Source organism: Pipra filicauda, unplaced genomic scaffold (genome assembly GCF_003945595.2).
Source record: "Pipra filicauda isolate LSUMZ 115617 unplaced genomic scaffold, ASM394559v2 scaffold70_size2993248_pilon, whole genome shotgun sequence".
NCBI lineage: Eukaryota > Metazoa > Chordata > Aves > Passeriformes > Pipridae > Pipra > Pipra filicauda.
Window position 1 is genome coordinate 1,680,654 of NW_024104876.1, and position 17,974 is coordinate 1,698,627.

The 17,974-nt window shown below is 53.8% G+C and overlaps 3 protein-coding genes across 8 annotated transcripts; 2 read left to right on the forward strand and 1 right to left on the reverse strand.

Annotated features, from left to right (window-relative positions):
• Positions 1 to 1,823: 1,823 nt before the first annotated feature.
• SLC51B (solute carrier family 51 subunit beta) lies at positions 1,824 to 8,665 on the forward strand. 2 transcript variants are annotated; one of them, XM_027714690.2, is made up of 6 exons: positions 1,824 to 2,223; positions 5,035 to 5,136; positions 5,391 to 5,765; positions 6,063 to 6,206; positions 6,657 to 6,747; positions 7,509 to 8,665. In XM_027714690.2, exons 2-6 carry the CDS (start codon positions 5,097 to 5,099, stop codon positions 7,726 to 7,728), a joined length of 870 nt encoding a protein of 289 aa, XP_027570491.1. In that variant the 5' UTR covers positions 1,824 to 2,223; positions 5,035 to 5,096; the 3' UTR covers positions 7,729 to 8,665. The 2 variants fall into 2 exon arrangements, with proteins under 2 accessions (XP_027570491.1, XP_039245062.1); XM_039389128.1 differs by lacking the exon at positions 1,824 to 2,223 and having other exon boundaries at positions 4,965 to 5,136.
• RASL12 (RAS like family 12) lies at positions 3,459 to 17,842 on the reverse strand. Of its 5 annotated transcripts, XM_027714695.2 has the most exons (8): positions 12,856 to 13,136; positions 11,870 to 11,986; positions 11,703 to 11,759; positions 10,539 to 10,612; positions 10,247 to 10,437; positions 7,358 to 7,502; positions 6,334 to 6,434; positions 3,459 to 5,665 (listed from the first exon to the last, which is right to left on the reverse strand). In XM_027714695.2, exons 2-8 carry the CDS (start codon positions 11,976 to 11,978, stop codon positions 5,662 to 5,664), a joined length of 681 nt encoding a protein of 226 aa, XP_027570496.1. In that variant the 5' UTR covers positions 11,979 to 11,986; positions 12,856 to 13,136; the 3' UTR covers positions 3,459 to 5,661. The 5 variants fall into 5 exon arrangements, with proteins under 5 accessions (XP_027570496.1, XP_027570495.2, XP_039245063.1 ...); XM_027714694.2 differs by lacking the exon at positions 3,459 to 5,665 and having other exon boundaries at positions 6,356 to 7,502; XM_039389129.1 differs by lacking the exons at positions 3,459 to 5,665; positions 6,334 to 6,434; positions 7,358 to 7,502; positions 12,856 to 13,136 and adding exons at positions 8,088 to 9,512; positions 17,827 to 17,842.
• Positions 14,499 to 16,263, forward strand: KBTBD13 (kelch repeat and BTB domain containing 13). The gene has a single exon (XM_027714684.2). It carries the CDS (start codon positions 14,499 to 14,501, stop codon positions 15,879 to 15,881), a length of 1,383 nt encoding a protein of 460 aa, XP_027570485.1. The 3' UTR covers positions 15,882 to 16,263.
• Positions 17,843 to 17,974: the final 132 nt, after the last annotated feature.

A 17,974-nucleotide genomic window follows, 5' to 3' on the forward strand; every position in this document is an offset into this window, starting at 1 on the left:
CAATGAAAGTGTCTCCAAGAAGTAAAAAGATATTGCCCATTAACCAGTGCCAGTGTTGTCAGGGGAGACAAAAAATCAAACACTCACAGCCTTGCTGAAGAGGTTTCTCCTGAAGCCATTCACGGTTCTCTGGAAAAGGAGAGAATTACTGGGCACAAGAGCCAACTCTAACCAGTGGGAAACTGTTTTTATTTCCATGTACATCACGCTGAGTCCAGCTCAGCCACTTACCTGCATCCTGACACTGTTTTTGGGGGGTTATCATGGGTGGAACAGGAGCTGCAGTGCTGGTGCACTGAGGCTTGTCCCTGAGCCACACCACTCCACCCCAGGGATGGAGTGGAGGCCACCCATGGCTTCACTACTGCCTGGGGGACACTGGGCTTGCAAGGGCTGCAGGAGGGATGTGGGGTCTCCCATATGGGAGGAGCTGTTGGACACATTTCCTACAAACAGCCCAAGGCAGGACTGGAACCAGGTGGTCACTGTGGAGCTGCAGAGGTGCCTGTGATGTCCCAGGAGCCACAGGTACTCTGTGTCCTCTGATCAGGCTTTTCCACCTGGTTTTGGTTAGGAAAATGTGGATTATACCATCATGCCCAGCTTCCACACAGCACTTGGGGAAATGATTTTTTTGTAATTAAAACATAGATACATAAATCAAGCCATGTAGAAAATTGGGATGAAAAGGAACCTTCTGGGGCTTTGAGGTCACCATCCACCCATTACAGTCACCTCTTCACCATGGGCAGCATCTCTATCCTTCTACTCTGAGATTACTCTGGGACCAGGTGTCTTTTCTGTACCTTTCCCAAAGCCAGAGGATTTGGTTGTGCAGCTTGTGAGACCTCTTGCTGGCCTGTTCCTCTACCCCTTCCCTGGCACTGCAAAGATCACAAGGGCACTGGAAAAGCCTTCCCTACTCTGATGGCACTTTCTAAATGATCCTGCTTGAAATGAAGAGGAAAGACAGCACAATTTGCAGTGTGGTGGAATGTCCCAGCTGGAACTGCCTCCCCCAGCAAGAGCAGCTCTTGTTTCCTGGAGGATGCATTTCTGAGCTCCCATCTGATTGCTGCCAGGCTGAGGCTGAGCAGTGAGACATCTGTTTGGGACTACACATGTCTGCTGGATGAGATTTCACAGGGGCAGCCAGGGAAGCTCTGATGCAGATGTGAGATAGGATTCAAAGGATTAATTGCACCGGAGCAAAACTTCAATGCCAAAGATCACAGAATCATAAAATGGTTTGGGTTGGAAGGGACCTTAAAGATAATCTCATTCCAAACCCTTGCCAGGGGCAGGGACACCTTCCCCTAGACGAGGTTGCTCCAAGCCCCATCTGACCTGGCCTTGAACACTTTATTTCAAGGAAAATGCTGAGAACAGGACAAATATAAGGACACTGTGCCCATCTCCAGTTAAGCTGGAGCTAACCAGTGCTAGCTGTGTGCCCCAAGCACATCACTGAGAGGCATCTCGTGTGGTTCGCAGTGTGCAGCTCCATCCATGAACCAGGTAGTTCAGGGAGGAGGAATCCTCCTTTCCCAGCGTGGCTGCCACAAAAAGCAGCACATCAGCCTGCAGAGCCTCTTAGCAGACTATTGACTTAGCCAGGTGTTGCCAGTACCTGTGAAACAGGGATGGCAGAATCTCTGGTAGGTGCATCATGCTTTGCCTGCAAAGTTGATTGCTCTGGTAAGATACTCTGAGAGCCTTAGAATAACCATTCACTAAAAAAAAAAAAAAAAAAGGGATAATATCTGCTTTATCAGGACATGCTTCCTGTATGCAATGAGGACAGAGGCAGGCGGAGTGAACATTATCTTTAACTCCAGGGTAACTTATTACTGAGTGTCATTCTGCTCAGTGTGCTCTTTTAATACTGATTGTGCCAATAGCTTCAGCAAATAGACTGGAAGTTCCTACAGTTCATTCTTTGGGAAAAGGTCATTCACCTCACACTGTAAATGGCCCCAGTAAAGAGGTGTGTTTTCTTCAGGGGTTGGAGTGTACCTCACCTGTTGGACTGGCCTTCACACATGACTCAGGAGCAGAATGAATCACAGCTTGTAGCACATCCAGAGCAGGAGGACAGGGAACCTTGTCACTGCATTGCCACAGTGACATTACCACTGATGGGAGCTCGGAGGAGACGTCTTGGGATGACAGGGCTGAAAGAAGAAATGTAGCTTCCTCCCTGCTGGGAACTGCCTGTTTCTGGTGAGTTAATGGAGATTAACGGGCATTCCTGCTGCACCAGCTGCTGGGTTAATTTATAGCTATCTGTAAAGAAAGGTTTCTTTATTTATTTATTCCAGCTAGAAAGCTCAAATCCTTGGAAATTTTAAGTGAAGGCTGTTTAAGGAGAGACTGGATAGCAAGTGAGAAGCAGGCTGGGATAACTCCTGCATATAAAAGCCTGGGAAGCAGTCAAAGGAAAATTTATAATATAACTCAGATTTGCTCTTTAACTTTTGGCTTCACAATGGTTAACAAAGAGGACAAACTGCCTTCTTGCTTTAATATTTTAAATATTAAACATTTTTTTTTTGTGTTCTGTAATGGAACTCAGTGCTTAATGTACTTCTATAAACCAACCCATCCATTTGCATCTCTGAGATGTGCCATTGTATATCCTCCATGAATCCCAAAGACAGAGCATCCCACTTTTATACTGCATTTGGAATAACTGACGCATTTTAATGCCATCAGTTAAGATAAGATAATCACCAGAGAGAGTCTGGATGACAAGAGGAGACTGTTTTTGGAAAGACTGATATGTTCTAAATGCATCGTCCCATATTGTGTAGTGAGTATTGAGCAGGGAGTCCAGAGGGACATTATCGTCTTAACAGAAGCTGTGCTTGATGGTCTTTCTAGAAGATTATTCCCCATCTTTACTTATATCAATATAGCATAAAATGCACCAGCTCTCTCTCATTTGAGCTTCCCATGTTGTACCTGAGCTGGGAAGCAACCTCAGAAGGGTCTTGGATGTCTCCAGAGGGATAGAAGACCGAAGTCTGCAGCTTGGAGTTGCAAAGACCTGGATCCAAGGGCTCATCCCCATCCATCAGCAGCCAGAGTCACTGCTGAGATGTGCAGGCAGGGCAGCGATGGAGAACATCCCCCACGATCTCCCAGCATGTCTGGTGAAGTAGTGCTCACCCACACTGGGGTGTGGGCAGCAGGATGGAGCAGCTGTGTGGGGGAGGCTGGAGGAGATGGCTTTAAAAATCTCTCTTTCAGACTGGAAGATCCAAACTCATCAGAATTGTGAGACTCACTGTTTCCTTGCTGGGGAAACTGGTGTTGCAGGCAGAGTTCTGGATTGTGCTCAAGCTCTCCTCTGGGGTGAGCTGGCCTGAGAACACTGTTTTGGAGCTTTGATGAATGAAACTAGTTTGGTTAGTGTGATGTACAGGTAAAAGATCAATAAAATAACAGGAGTTTCCTTTAAAGTATTTTACCTAAATTTCCTGTTAACGCACAATAAATATCCGTTCTGCTGCTGTGTTGTACCTGAGAAGTTCTGGCCTCCCACCTCTGGGGAGACTTGGCAGTTGGTCACTACTTTATGAAGCAGTGAAGTACTTCCAGCAGCTTTCCAGCATCCCTGCTGTGCATGGACACCGGGAGGTGGCCCACAAGTTATGAAACACCTTAGGAGAAAATCAGCACCATGCTTGTCAAATATTTCTGTTCGAGCAAATGATTAGTCAGAAGCCTTGCACAGCAAGATTTAACACATTCAAGTGCCACTTCTCATTAGGGTGTAGCTGAGTTGTAACTTATTTTCATTGGCATCAAGACTTTATTTCCTCCTTTGTGAGGGGTGATCCATGTGAACAAGCTAAAGGTTACCTGGATGGGAAGGTAATTGGCACACCTCACTGCAGGGAGCAGGTTTACCCACATTTTCCGAAATACAAAGTGGACCACGCATGTACTTGAGAGTCCCCTCCTCAAAGAATTGCTAGCAGGTGGTTTTCTGGCAGCAGGGAGCAAGCCTGCATGCCTGGTTGGCTATAAAATCTGAACTTTGAATTGTGAAGACATTGAGAATGGGGGCTAAATAGTAGCAATCATTAGGTCTATAACCGAGGGGACAAATGCTTCCCCGAGGAGTCAGCAGCAGCATTGTTGACACGCCTGGCGCAGTGGAATGTGGCCATGAGCAGTTTCCCAGGGAACAGTTTCAGACAGCTCCAGGCCACACGACAAAGGCAGGTGAAAGTTGAGAGTATCAGACTGTCATAAAAGTATATAATAATTCATATAATAATTAATGGCCTGTGGGGCCAGAGTGCCTGAGGGACACACGTGTGTTGTGGTGTCATTGACCTGCCAGTGGGTGATGGTTTAGGTGAGGCCAGTGAGCCGTGGGCTGGGGAGAGCCACTTAAACATCTCACCAACTCACAGTGGACAGCCAGGAACCCCTGCTCAGGGCAGGTCCCTCCAAAGGAGGCTTAAGAAATAATTTGGACCAGCAGCCATAAAAGCTGGATTGATGCCATTGGCAAATGAGGGACTAAAGGTCAAGGAGGAGCCTTCTGCTTCCCTGAGGGATGGGAGACACCCTAACCTCAATGGCAAGCTGGCCTTGCCTTGTCTTGGAGCTCAGCCCTCCACTTCCTCGTCTCCACACCCTTATTCTGCCATCCATGGATTGGCAGCAGGTAGGCACTGTCCAAAGTATGTGCTCTCTCTGGATCGTGTCAGGGGAGCAAGGAGGGAAGCTTAGAGGGTTTGTTGAGGGGCTGGCTCACAGCAGCTGAGCTCACAGCTCGTGGGATCACTTCGGCAAGGGTGATCCAACCCAGGCAGCAGACCCTGTGCCACACCCACTCCCTGTCACCTCAGTGGTTCCCAGATTTCTGCACCCTGTCCTGGCAGCTCAGACTCATGTTCACAGAAGAAAACACACCACAGCTGCAGGGGTGCATGAGGTCCCCTCTCTGGATACCAAGCTGGAGCAGAGAGGGGAATCAGGTTATCCCTCAGCTCAGTTTCTTTGTCTCTTTCCCAGGCATCTGCACCACTGAAGAGACACTGGTGAAGGTGTGATCCATTCCAGCTGCATATACAAATATGAAGATCTTCTGGTTAATACCATTTTTCCTGCTGCAAGGTAGAGTCCTGGCTTAGAGGATAATGGTGTGGGTGAAGTAGGTCACATGTGCAAAGACCTTAACTTTCTGGAAATATGGTTTCTTCTCTCTCTGGACCCATTTTCCTTGGTATACACCAGCAGCAGCCTGGCTCAGCCATGAGAAAAGTTGCCCCCAGTTCTCGAACTGGGTGTCATTCCCATTTGCACTCTGTGTGTGTGTGTGTGTCCTGTGCTTTGGGGTTGGCTGCACTCATATGTTGTTTTCTTTGTAGACACTGAAGCTTTTCTGATAAAAAATGCTAAATTCAACCTGTGTTTACAAGCCAGTCCAACAAATAGGAATTTATTACTGGAGAACTGTAATCCAGAGTCAGATTTCCAGGACTGGTTTTGGCAAGGCGACTCTTTGGTGAATCATGGCACGCAGAGCTGCCTCTCTGTGTCGGGGGCTGACAGAGTGCAGACAAGTCTCTGTGCCAGCACGGGCTACACGAGCTGGGACTGCTCCAACTCTCTGCTCTCGCCTCTGGGCACCAGCCAGAGCTACCTGGTGGCAAACAGGAAAGGAGTCGCTCTCGGTGACGTGAGAGGCCTCAAGGCCCAGTGGCAGGATGCTGCGGACAGGAGCGTGTGCGAGGAGAAAACCGGTGAGTGCTGCTCACCCAGGGACCAGTGGTAGAGACACCTGCACTGTTGGGGAATGTGAACAGGCCTTGTCAGCATCCTGGGGTCTTTCCAACCCTGGTGCTCCACCATAATGGGGTCTGTGCCAAAAATGCTCTCCAATTCTCAGTGCGTGATGAGGTCAGGCTGTGCCCTCAGGGCTGCATTCTGCCTGATTGGAGAGACGGGCTGGGCAACCCTGGGAGCGAAGGGGAAGGTCATCTCCTGTCTGAAGGGCTGCAGTGAGTGACTGTTGCATCTTTCTGCTCTCTCCTCCCCAGCCAAGGCGGGGCACAACAGGTACTTCCCAGCTGCCCTGACCAGCCCACAGGTGCATGAGCACACAGCAGGCAATGCCGCCCTTCTGCTGGGCATGGACCAGGAACAGCTGGAGGAGCTGCTCTGGTTCTTCCGCAGAGAAGACCGTAAGTGCCATTGGTGTTTCTGGGCTGAGACACAGCCCTTGGCTGTTAACTGTCCTGCCTAACACAGATGCCTGAGGGAATTACTGGAGGAGGGGATTTACCCCGACACACAAAGCCTCAGTCTCACCTCTGGTGAGAAGAAGCAGGCCATGGGTGAAGACAGGCAGGAAGCTTTGCCGAGATAATGTCTCCTCCCAGAGGGGGATTCAGCCTCTCTCCAGGCAGAGCCTGCCAAGAGAGCAAAAGTCTGGGATGACCAGTGATTTTGGCAGGGTGGAGGGAGCAGATTGATATGAGGAGGTCAGTGCCACGAGGATCAACGTCAAAGGCACAAAAATCAAGGGTGAAGTCAAGGGTGGATCATCCTGGGTGTCCTCAGGAAATTCCTGGCTGTGCTTTGTGTGTCACTTTTTGCTGTGCCTGCTAATGCTGCCTCTCTGCTTTCCCCAGCCTCAACATGGAATTACTCTGTCCTTGCGCTGTCCCTCGCAGCCTTCATTTTGGGTCTTGTTCTCCTGACCATTAACATTGTGCGAAACAGGTGAGATGGGAAAATCTGGGGACCTTTTGGTGTGTGATGGTGTGCTGAACCCCCCCAGGCAGACAGACACAGGGGTTTGGCAGGACAGGACAAGCCCTGATTGATAGGGAGAAAAGCAAAGACAAACTCCCTTTGAACGGTATTTTCTTATAAAATCGTGCCTGATCCCTGCTCTCCCGATGTGTCACTTGGAACAAGCCACTTCCCTTCTCCCGACCCTGGATCCTCAGCAGTGAAGGGTCTGCACAGCTCTGCCCAGCCTAACAGGGCTGCTGGGAGGGAAGTGACCATAACTGTGTGGTGTGAGATGCCCTCCCGTAAGTGCAGAGGCTCTGGAGCAGGACTCCCAGCCTTTCCCCGTCAGCATTCCACGCTGTTCCCCTGTTGCTGCACAACCCTGCAGCTGAGGAGCAACTCAGTGTTTGTTACAGCATGAAAACTTACCTCTGGGTCAGAGCTGTCACCTTCAGAGGAGAGAAGAACTAATGCTCTGAGCCTGCCAAGCTCTCCCTCTAGTGCTGGCTGGGTGCTGCTCCTGGCATCGGGACCACTGTGCTCTCCAAGTGGGAATCCCCCAGCTGTGTGTGCTCCAGCACTTCAGAGCACTTACCTGACACAGTGCAGCTGGTGGGGTTTGCCCTGGTGTGTTCCAGGGACACGGTGCAAATTGAAGGCTGTGACCATCACCAGGGTACTTGCCCCCAGAAGTGGGCTGGGCTTGCTGCTTCACTCCACATGGCCCTGTTGTGCCTTCCCTGCAGGAAAAGGAAGATCTTCATGAGCAGAAACACAGAGCAAACCCCGCTGCAGGCTGAGCTGGATGCCAAGAAAGCCCTGATACCTGTGCAGGAATACAGTCCAGCTCAACCACAAAAACAGGAGCCAGTGCCCCAGAACCAGAGACCAGGGGAAGTGGTGGTCCAGTGGAAGGACGGGACCCTCACGTCCCTGTACACGGGACTGCCTGAGGAAGCCATATAGCAGCAGCTGAAGTCAGACCATGTAGGTCCTGAGGAAGGTATTGGAATATCTCATTTTGTAGAGATGGAAGTTTAAAAATGCAGTTTAGCCTGGGGAAAGAAAAGACAAAAAGAAGAAAGCAGCAGAATTGCACCCAGAGGAGAGGCCCTGGCCTCAAGGCAACCCCTGCCTCTCCAGCTCAGCTCTTGCCTGGCTGATGTTCCCCTGCAGGTTTTGGCTGCCTCCAGCCTTCCCTCTGGCACCAGCTTCACCCCTTCCCTCAGGTGCTGCAAACAGCTGGGAGCTAAGCCAGGGCAGGAGGTAGGAGGTGGGAGGCTTGTCCTGCAGTCAGCCACTTCCCATCAAGAAAACAGCCACACTGTATTCTTTTCAGAAATCATCTTTATTAAAATACTTTCCAAAGTGGTGGATCAAAATCCCATATTGAATCTCTCTCTATCAGTAAGGTCATATATATATATATATATATGGATATATGTACAAATATACACATGGATATTTTACTCTGCAGAGTAACTGAAACTCCAGGGAGAAGCAAAACATTTAACCTGATAGAGCACCTGAAACCAAACACCCAGCCTTTGGCCCTGGTTCAGGCACAGGCAGACCCTGGTGTGCTCCAGGATTACTTTCATGCCCTTCACTGGGCACACGTAGAAGCCATGAAATAATTTAGGACATTTTTGGAGATACATCAGTCTTTTAAACAAAGGCTTTTCAGACCATGTCCTCGTCAGTGAAGCATCTCCTTGCAAAGCCTTTGGAAAGGGACACTACAGTGTAAAAAGTTGATTAAAAAAGCAGCAGTTTTGGTGTGACATAGGTCGCTGTGTGGGAATCAGTTTTGGGCCACCTGAGGCCTTCAGTCAGCTGAAACAGTATCTGCACCTTTTTTATTTGGATTTAAAATAAAATAAAAATTCCTCCTACTTATTGCTCAGTCAGGGACCCGTGGGATGAACGAGATGGGTTCCTCCATGCTGGATTAATGATTAATTGTCCCCTCCTGGGCTCCTGTCGCTGTGTGCCAGGTGCCCAAGCTGGCTGGGGGCCCTGGGGACGGCCCTTGCCCTCCCAGTGGTGCCCATGGCTCCGGCTCCTCCAGGAGTTGCTGGATCTTCATGGAAAACCGAGCTGGCCCCGGTGCCAGTGGCAGGACAGGGTACAAACACCACAGCAGTGCTGGGTAGGGGCAGGCAGAGCAATGCAACATGTTGGCACCCTCCTGCTTGCCAAGTTGCCACTGCTGGCTCTGCACTGGCACAGAGATCAGGGCCACCACCTGCCAGCAGCTGCTGAGATGCCTGCGAGTCCATCACAGAAGGTCTCAGCCCTTGCAGAGCCAGGGGGATGGGTGAGGGTCTCTCACCTCCCTCTCCACAGCCCACAGGAATGTGTCCTAAAATATCTTGAAGCCTTTCAACAAAGTGAGCGTGGGAGCCTTCCTCTTGCTCTGAGCCCGCGAGGACTTGACGGTGACCAGCTTGGCCTGGGCCACTGAGGGGATCTCCTTGTAGTTGACGGTGGAGAGGGTGTTGAAGGTGCAGGTGGCCAAGCCGTGGTGGGTGGGCAGGGCCAGGGCCGTGGCCACCGGCGGGCAGGGCCGGTCCTCGGTGATGAGGAGCGGCCGGGCGGGCGGGTTCCACTCCGCCTGGCGCCGCACCGCCCGCACGGCCTCGTGGAAGACGTGCTGCACCCCCGTGAAGTCCTGGCACGCTGACACCTCGTGGAAGAGGCACCCGAACCTGCTGGCCAGGGACATCCCTTCGGCTGAGGGCACCTGCCTGGCGAGAGCGGAGGGGAATGGCTGCAGGATCCCTTGGGGCACTGCAGCCTCCTGAAAAGGGTGCAGGCAGTGGACCCTGCATCCCATGCCTGCTTCCCGGTGGGCACAAGGGTAGCACTCACTTGTGACCCTCTGAGACAAGCAGGGTATGTGAGTCCAAAAGAGTTCAGCCTTTCCTGAAATCCCATAGTAATGAGCTGTGTGGGTCCCTGGGGAATCACACAGATTCCTGTGCTGGGGATGTGTGCCAGGGACATGGGGGTGGGTGTGATGGCAGTGCACTGGGAAGTGGGGAGGAGACCCCTCTATGGGGAGACACCTCTGTGCTGGGAACACAGGGGGTTCAGCAACGCATCTGACTCAGGGACCCGAGGGACCACAGAGTGGCACAAAAGGCCAGAAAAACACATCGGGCACATCCAGTCCAGGACTAGAGGGCTGCAGAGAAAGGAAGGGCATGCCCAGAGGGGCTCCTCTGGCTCAAGCCCTGCCAGGGGTGCTGACGCTGCCTCACCACGCAGCTGAAAAATATCCCGCTGAAAAATACCAACAGGCTCAAAATAAACACATCATTCCCTGGGCAGGAGAGCAGGAACCTCGGAGATGTGGGAGGACATGGCAAATACTAACAGGGGTGGAAATACCCTTAAAAAAAATCAGATTTGGGTTTTGCATCCCAGCCGGAGGATGGGAGGATCTGTGAGCTCTGTCCCATCGGGAGCAGCCCCATACCTGTACTGGTCCATGTCCAGCTTGTTTCCCAGCAGGAGCACGGGGCAGTGGCGCTGGCAGCCCCGGGCGTGCAGGGCGAGCACCTCGAGGTAGCGCTGGCAGCCCTCAAAACTCCTCCTGTCCTCGATGCTGTAGACGACCAGGAAGGCACTGGCCCAGCACAGGTATCGCTCGCAGTTCCCGGGACCATCCTGGGGGTGAGAGTTGCGGCTGAGCCGTGGTCCAGCCATGATCCAGACGTGATCCAGCCATAATCCAGATGGATCACGCCAGCAGTGCCCCAGTGCCTCACCTGGTCAGCCGTGTCCATCACCTTCAGCAGCACAGGCTGCTGGTCCACCAGCTCCTCCGAGGTGTACGTGTCCTCTGCAAGGAGAAGGGTGGTTGTGAGGATGAGCTGGGATGCCCCAAAGCCAAGCAAAGCCCTGGATGCTTGGGATGCTGTGGAACAATCTCAGCCCTGATGAGGAGCATACTCCACTAATGCCTCCCACTTTGCTCCTTCCTGAGACAATGTGATTTTGGGAGACTGGTGGTGATGCTGCTGGGCAAGCCCAGCTAGGAGTGCTCATTTCCCCCTGTGTGCTATAAGCGTGGGCTCCAGCAGGAGAAGGAGAGAGAAGAAGGAGCCCAGCACAACAGGCGCCCAGCGCTCAGCCCTTATCTAAAAGCCTCAGCCTGAAGAGATAAAGCAAGATGGGGGCTTGACATGGGGTTGTTTCCCAATAAATCAGGCGAGAGGAACAGCCCTTTCTTTTGGAAGCAGGACAGGCAGGGAGAGCCGTTGAGCCATTCCCCCGGGAGAAAGATGCTTTCTCTGGGCCAGCTCCTAATGGATGTGTTTCGGAAAGGTTTTGACGTGGGAAGATGAAAACACATTCCCAAAAATATCCGAGTAGGAAAGGATTTATCCTTCTTTCCTAAGAGTCACTGAATTATTAGGGGCCAGAGTTGGTTCCTGGACAAGGTCCATATCTCTCTAATGTCCCCGATAAATCATTTATGGTTCTTCTCTGTGACCTGGAGTCAGGCCCAGAAAAATAGTTATTAATTACTCAAATGAGTGGAAAAAAAAATGCCCAGAACTGCTTGCTGCAAAACTCAGCCCCCAGGGTCGCTCACTCTGCACCCCTCTCATTCCCCCAGCCCTTCCCTTGCCTGACATCCCTGGGGTGAGCAGGAGGCACCAGAAGCTCCCCAAGGAGCCCCAAGAATTCAGCTTTTGGTTTCTTCAGGGCAATGAGAGGAGCCAATGTTCCCCTGTGGGACGTGCCCACAGAGAGAGAGGGCGCTGCTTTCACCTCTGTTTTTACAAGTGGGTTTGGATCAAATCCAGCCCTTCTTTTGTTTTTTCATATAATTTTGAGTAGGTTGGGGTTTTTCCCCCCTAAATGCCATATTTGTGGGAAACACGGGAGATGGGAAGGGTACTCCATGGGGCGACAAAGAGTCTTACCCAAGTTGGGATCATATTCGCTGATGAACCTCTTGGTTAGAAACTTGACAGTCAGGGCTGCAAGGAGGTGAAAGAGGCAGGTGAGGAAGGTGTCCCCCCATGGCACTGCCACCCCTGCAGCCCCCCCTGTGCCCGGCCCTCCCCGTGGTGGTGGGTGCCTGTCTCACCTGACTTGCCGGCCCCTCGGCACCCCAGGATGGCCACATTGCACTCGGGGAGGGGGGTCTGGGGCGGCCGCTCGGCGCTGGCTCGGGGTTTGCCGAACATCGAGGACATCCTCGGTCCTGCGGGAGAGAGCGAGGGGGGACATGGGGCACCCGCTGCCGTGCCAGGTGGGTACCTTCTCACTGCCTGGCTCGTGGGGTGCCCTAGCCTGGGCAAAAGGGGGCTCAGCAGCACGAGGGAGGAAAATCCCCCCTTCTCCATCCGCATCCTGGAGCCAGGGTGTCCAGCACCCCACCGAAATACAGGGACCACCCCCCAGCCCTCCGCCCACCCTTCACACCCCAGAGAGAGAAGAGAAACGCAGCCTCCCACCTCAAAAGCCAGGGCCGGAGGGGACGCGGGGCTGGCCGGGGGCGATGGCGGGGCCGGGGGAGCAGCGGCCCCTGCACGGCCGGGGCTGCGATGAATGAGGCGGGAGGAGGCGAGCGCGGCTCCCCCGCTCGGGCTCCGGCCAAACTCCTTGTAAGGAAAGCGGCCCCGCCGCGGGGCTGGACACGCTGCCCCGGCCACCCCGAGGACGGTCCCCCCGGCAGGGCACTCCGACCCCCCGAGCTGCCGGGGCTTCGGGCAGGGACCCCTGGGCCACCACACCGTGTCGCGGCACCTTGACGTGTCCCGGCATCTTCCTGAGCCCCTAACACTTCGCTGTGTCCCCAGCTCCTCGATATGTCCCCAGCAAGCCCAAGCCTGGTCCCGCTGCCCTGGCCGAGGCCAGTGTACTCATCACACCTCCGGCAGGCAGAAGCAGCACCTCGGAGCTATGCTGCCTGTCCAGCCACCCTGCTCACCACCTGCCCGGCTCCTTCGGATGCAGTTAAGCACAGACACCTTCTGCTGCCAGCAGAGGCTTTGCAGGGGGAAAAAAATACCCTTTTCCCACCCAAAAGACTCGATCCCAAGGGGAAAAGGGAGCCCAGGGAATACTCACCAGTGCCCGCACCAATCCATCAGCCAGCACCCAGTGTCTCTGAGCCTGAGTAGGTGGCAGGGGCTGAAGTCAGCGTTGTCATGGCGATCAGAACCATTTGGGATGGGGCTCAGTGCCCGGGACTGCAGGATACAGCCCCTGGGCCGGCCCTGAGGGGCTTCTGGGGGGGGCCATATCCGAGGCTGGGGGGCGAGGGCTGCTCCGTGTCCACGCAGGGCTGCTGCGCCATTGGGAATATTGCCCATTAATGCAGGCAGGATATTTTTAAACCCTCCCTAAATAGTCTGGGAGTGTAGAAGTCCCTGCAAGATCCAGGGATGGGGAGGATGGGGATTATGGGGATCACTCCCCTGCAGGAAGCAGAGCCCCTCTGGAGACCCCCAGCTCCCAGACCCCCTTTGGACACAGGTCAAAGAGACTTAAAAGCAATCAGAGCTGAATGTGGTATTTTAAGCTGGGTATCCATGAGGATCAATGACAGCAGCACAAGTGCAAAGCTCTTCCCTTCTCCCCTAAACTGAGATTTTTGGGGAACCTGCTGGTGCCTTGACCCTGGGGCACTGACTTTGCCATCCTGTGCTGCCCTGAGAGTTCCTGGGGGCTTGGACAAGGGGCTAAGGAGGGAGGAAAAAATAGACCTTCAACAGTGTTGGGCTTCTCAGGTTAAATTATTCACCAAAACTAAAGACCAGGTGCAGCTGGTGATGGGGAGACCTGCGAAGCAGCCCCTCAGGTGAGCCCTGTTGTTGGCCCTCTCCTCGGCACCCCATGGCAGAGGTGAAATGGGATTTCTAGCCATGAAAAGCTGTGAATAGCACACAAATCAGCAATGTGCCACAAATGACACTTTTCTTCACTGCCAACCTCTATGTCAGTCACAGGGGTTTATCTCTGCCCACAGCCAAGCATCACAGGGAGTAGGTGAGCCCTGAGGCCAGAGGGGAGTTTTTTGCTGAAAAAGGGTCACTGCACTTCATTTTCCTCACCATGAGATCCCCACGTGAAGCACAGCCTGGCTTATGGCTCCTTGTGCCTGGGCTGGATGTTGCCTGGGTTGCTGATGCCTCCTGCCTGGGGAGGGTCACAAAGGAAGGTCTCTCCTTGCCTGTGGCAGGCAAGGCCCTTTCCCACAGCCAGGCTGGATGGCAACAAGGTTTGCTGATGTTGTTTACCTCCCTGTGGCTGTAAACTCCACTTTTTAAGGGAAAATAAAATAGGATACTGTGATAATGTGCTCTTCCCAGCTGTGCAGATATGTTGCCCTCCCTGGGATGGGGAACCGTCTCCTTAGGGCATTGCAACGAGGACACCCGAAAGTGAGGAGAGCAAAACCCAGTTTCCCAGGAGTGGCTGGGCACACTCCATGGGATAATCTGGGCACCTCTGCTGTGCCCAGCCCTGGCCGGTGATGCTGGAGCCCTGCCTGAGTTTGGGTGGGCAGCTGAGCCTGGCGGATGCCTTTGAAGGGCCCCGGTCACGAGCTCAGCTATCTTTAGACCAAGGTATTTATGTTACAAGGCCATCGGGCAGTGCAGCAAAGGCATCAAAGGGTGGAGGAGGCAGGAGGGGGCTGTGCTGGGGCACGGCACAGAGGGGCATTGGCTGCTCCCCCACCCCCGAGAGCCACTGACCCCTGGGCAAGGATGACCCCGGAGGAGGAAGGCTCCCGGGCAGGGCCCCCGGAGCGGGTGCGTATCCGGGTGGAGGAGCAGTCGTTCTGTGTGGAGAAGACCCTGCTGGTGGAGAGCAGTGAGTACTTCCGTGCCCTTTTCCGCTCGGGCATGAGGGAGAGCATGCAGGAGGAGATCGGGCTGGGGGAGCTGAGCGCGGCCGGGTTCCTCGCCATGCTGCGGGTGCTGGAGGGTGAGAGGCCCATCCTTGGCAGTGAGGAGACCCTCCAGGCAGTGGAGTGTGCTGCCTTCCTGCAGGTAAAGCCCTTGGCCAAGTACCTGATCCACTCCATCAACTCCGACAACTGCATCCTGCTGTACCAAGCTGCTGCCATGTTCGGCCTCCTGGATCTCTTCCACTGCGCCGCTCTCTATATCAGGGACAGCTACGCCGAGCTGGAGGAGTACCTGGACTGCCTCTCTGATGACCTGCTGGCCTATGTGGAAGCCCTCTTGCCCAGCACCTTTGTGGCAGTGGGAGCCCACACACCCACCTTCGAGTTCTTGGAGGACCTGTCCAGGACCATCTGTTACCTGGACGAGGAGACCAACACGTGGAGGACCCTCTCCTGCCTTCCGCTGAGTGCCAGCACATTCCTAGCCGGCATGGCAACCATGGATAATAAGATCTACATCGTGGGAGGCGTCTACGGGGCCAACAAGCAGGTGGTGGAGAGCAGCTTCTGCTATGACGCTGACGCCAACGTCTGGAGTGAGTTCCCCAGCCCTCACCAGCTGCGCTACGACGTCAGGCTGGTGGGCCACGAGGGCTTCCTCTACGCCATTGGGGGGGAGTACGAGAAGATCTCACTCAAGTCCGTGGAGAGGTACGACGTGGCCTCCAGCACTTGGACGTTTGTCTCCGACCTGCCGCAGCCCAGCACGGCGGCGCCCTGTGCCCAAGCCCTCGGGCAGATCTTTGTTTGCCTGTGGCAGCCACTGGACACCACCGTCATCTACGAGTACGAGACCCAGCGGGACGAGTGGCTTCCCGTCACCGAGCTCAAGCGGCACCAGAGCTACGGGCACTGCATGGTGGCCCACCGTGACAACCTCTATGTCATGCGCAACGGCCCCTATGACGACTTCTTGCGCTGTGTCATCGACTGCTTCAACCTGACGTCGCGGCAGTGGACGGCCCTGCCTGGGCAGTTCCTGAACAGCAAGGGAGCCCTGTTCACTGCTGTTGTCAGGGGGGACACCATCTACACTGTCAACAAGATGCTGACACTCCTCTACTCCGTGGAAGAGGAGACCTGGAAGCAGAAGAAGGAGCGAGCAGGTTTCCCGCGCAGTGGCTCCCTGCAGACCTTCCTCCTGCGGCTGCCGAGACGTGACCATGACATCGCGACGTAGGTGGTCCCCCATCCCATGTCAGAATGCTCTCCTTGCACATGGCTCTGCACTTGCTGCTCCCCTGGGCTCCTCTCCTCCTCCGTGAAGTTGTGCTCAGGTCCAGGGATGCCTCATGTTGGACCCTGGAGGTGACACTAGACCCTGCCAGAGGGGAAGGGACTGCAGGCAGTTGCTGCTGTGCCTGCCTGCCCTGCACGAGTGCAAAGTCCTGCCAGACGTGGGCTCATGAGCCAACTGTGTGCACAGCTTCATGGCTTCTGCAGAGAACAGGTACCAGAGAGGTGCAAACAGGGGGGTTATTTATTCTGACTACACTCTGAGGGTGTGCAGGACTCCACCTCCTCTCTTCCCTGATGGGGAATCATTCATTATATCTCAGAATTAAAAGGAAACCTATAGAAAAGCTTCTCATTACAGAATTTTCATTACTCTTGGGTTTGGTTCCCCCCCCCCTCCTTCTGAAGGATAATACCTCCTAACAGAGATCCATGTCAGGACTCACTCCTGCCCCTGAATGCTTTTTCAGCTGCAGCTCCATTTCAGAGCCGTATGTGGGAGTGTGGTTCCCACACAGCCCTGTGCTCCCCTGGGATATCTCCATGGCCACAGCAGGGTCCTGGGAGGAGGAGGGGAGATGGGCGGTAAAGGAAAGCAGCTCCTGGGCATTGGTGCTTAATGCACTGAGGGTTTTCTGGGACCTGGGAACCATCCATCATCCCCCCAAGCCTCAGCAAGACTCAAAGGGGTGGCAAGTGCTGGCTCTCGTCAGAGGCTTGTTTGAACCAAGTCAGGGTCTTTTGAGGACATGGCAAAACTTGGAAGTACAGAGGGTACAAAAAGGGAGGGAGCACCACCATTGCATGGTGATGCCAGGCTTGCAGAGCTCCAAAGCCAGAGGAGCTGTTCCCATGAGATCCCACTGCCTGGAGTGGAAGGTTGCTGACCCTCAGCACCAGCTCTGGGGGTGGCTGGAGAGCACAGAGCTCCCCTCTGTGACTGCAGTGCTGGGGGACCAGGGCAGCAGCAAACCCAGACTGTGGTCAGCTGGTCTTCCATCCATGGGTCAGGCTTTGGGCTGCTGTGCTGTCCCGGCTGGGATGGAGCTGAAGGGAATACCAGCCAGGATGCCTCAAATACCTCCATGCTGACCCTCGCCAAGTTCTCAGCATTTTCAAAACAGTTCCCTCATTTGAGAATAAACCCACTCAATGCAACCACAAACCAAAACAAACCAGAAAACCCCAACTTGCAACCATGGCCAGATGGATGTGCCTTGTCCTCATTTGTTCCCTGCCACTGGGCCAGGCTACCACTCTGCTGTCACCTGTGATGGGATCACAGCCCTTGGAGGTGCAGGTCTGGCAGTGGCACAGGGGAGGCAGAGGTCACCGAGGGACCTCCCCCACCTCTGCACCATGGGCAGCATAAGAGGAATTGTGTTGGTGTCAAATCCTCACTCCCCTCCCAGATAAAGCCAATTAACATTTCAGGTTGTCTTCTCCTAACTGAGAGCAGCATATGGAAACATGCTGCTTTAAAACCATTTCAGGTTGAACAAACAGCTTAAACCTCCATTAAAATAAAGTTAAAATAATTCTGTTAGTAAAATATTTATGTTGGGCTCCTGTGGCCAACCCTGGACTGTTGAACTTGGCAGGCTCTCCCCTTCCCTCCAACTCCAACACCAAGTGATACAACCTCCTCCCCACCTCCACACGCTGGTTTTTTGACAGTTCAGGGGTTTACAAAGATATTTGTAGACAAAATGCAGAAGATTTTAAGTGCAGCACTTAGGGGAAAGTGCAGGTCTTGGCAGGCTGTTGAGTATGGCATGGATAACCCAAGAGAGGAGTCATTTGTTGCATCCATCAATCCAGACCGTGATACAGAGAGTAACACAAGATAATTTTAGGTGCAAAGGGAGCACAAAAGATACAGCTCTTACCTCAGCAAGAAACGATGAGCCAGGGTCAAGGAGGCTCCTCTAAGGAGGGTGAGAGGCTGCTCAGCCTTTGTGGGCACGACGCTGCCACCAGAATTCAGCCCTCGATGTTTCACGCTGCTGGCACCAGCTCAGCACCTTTATCTCCCCC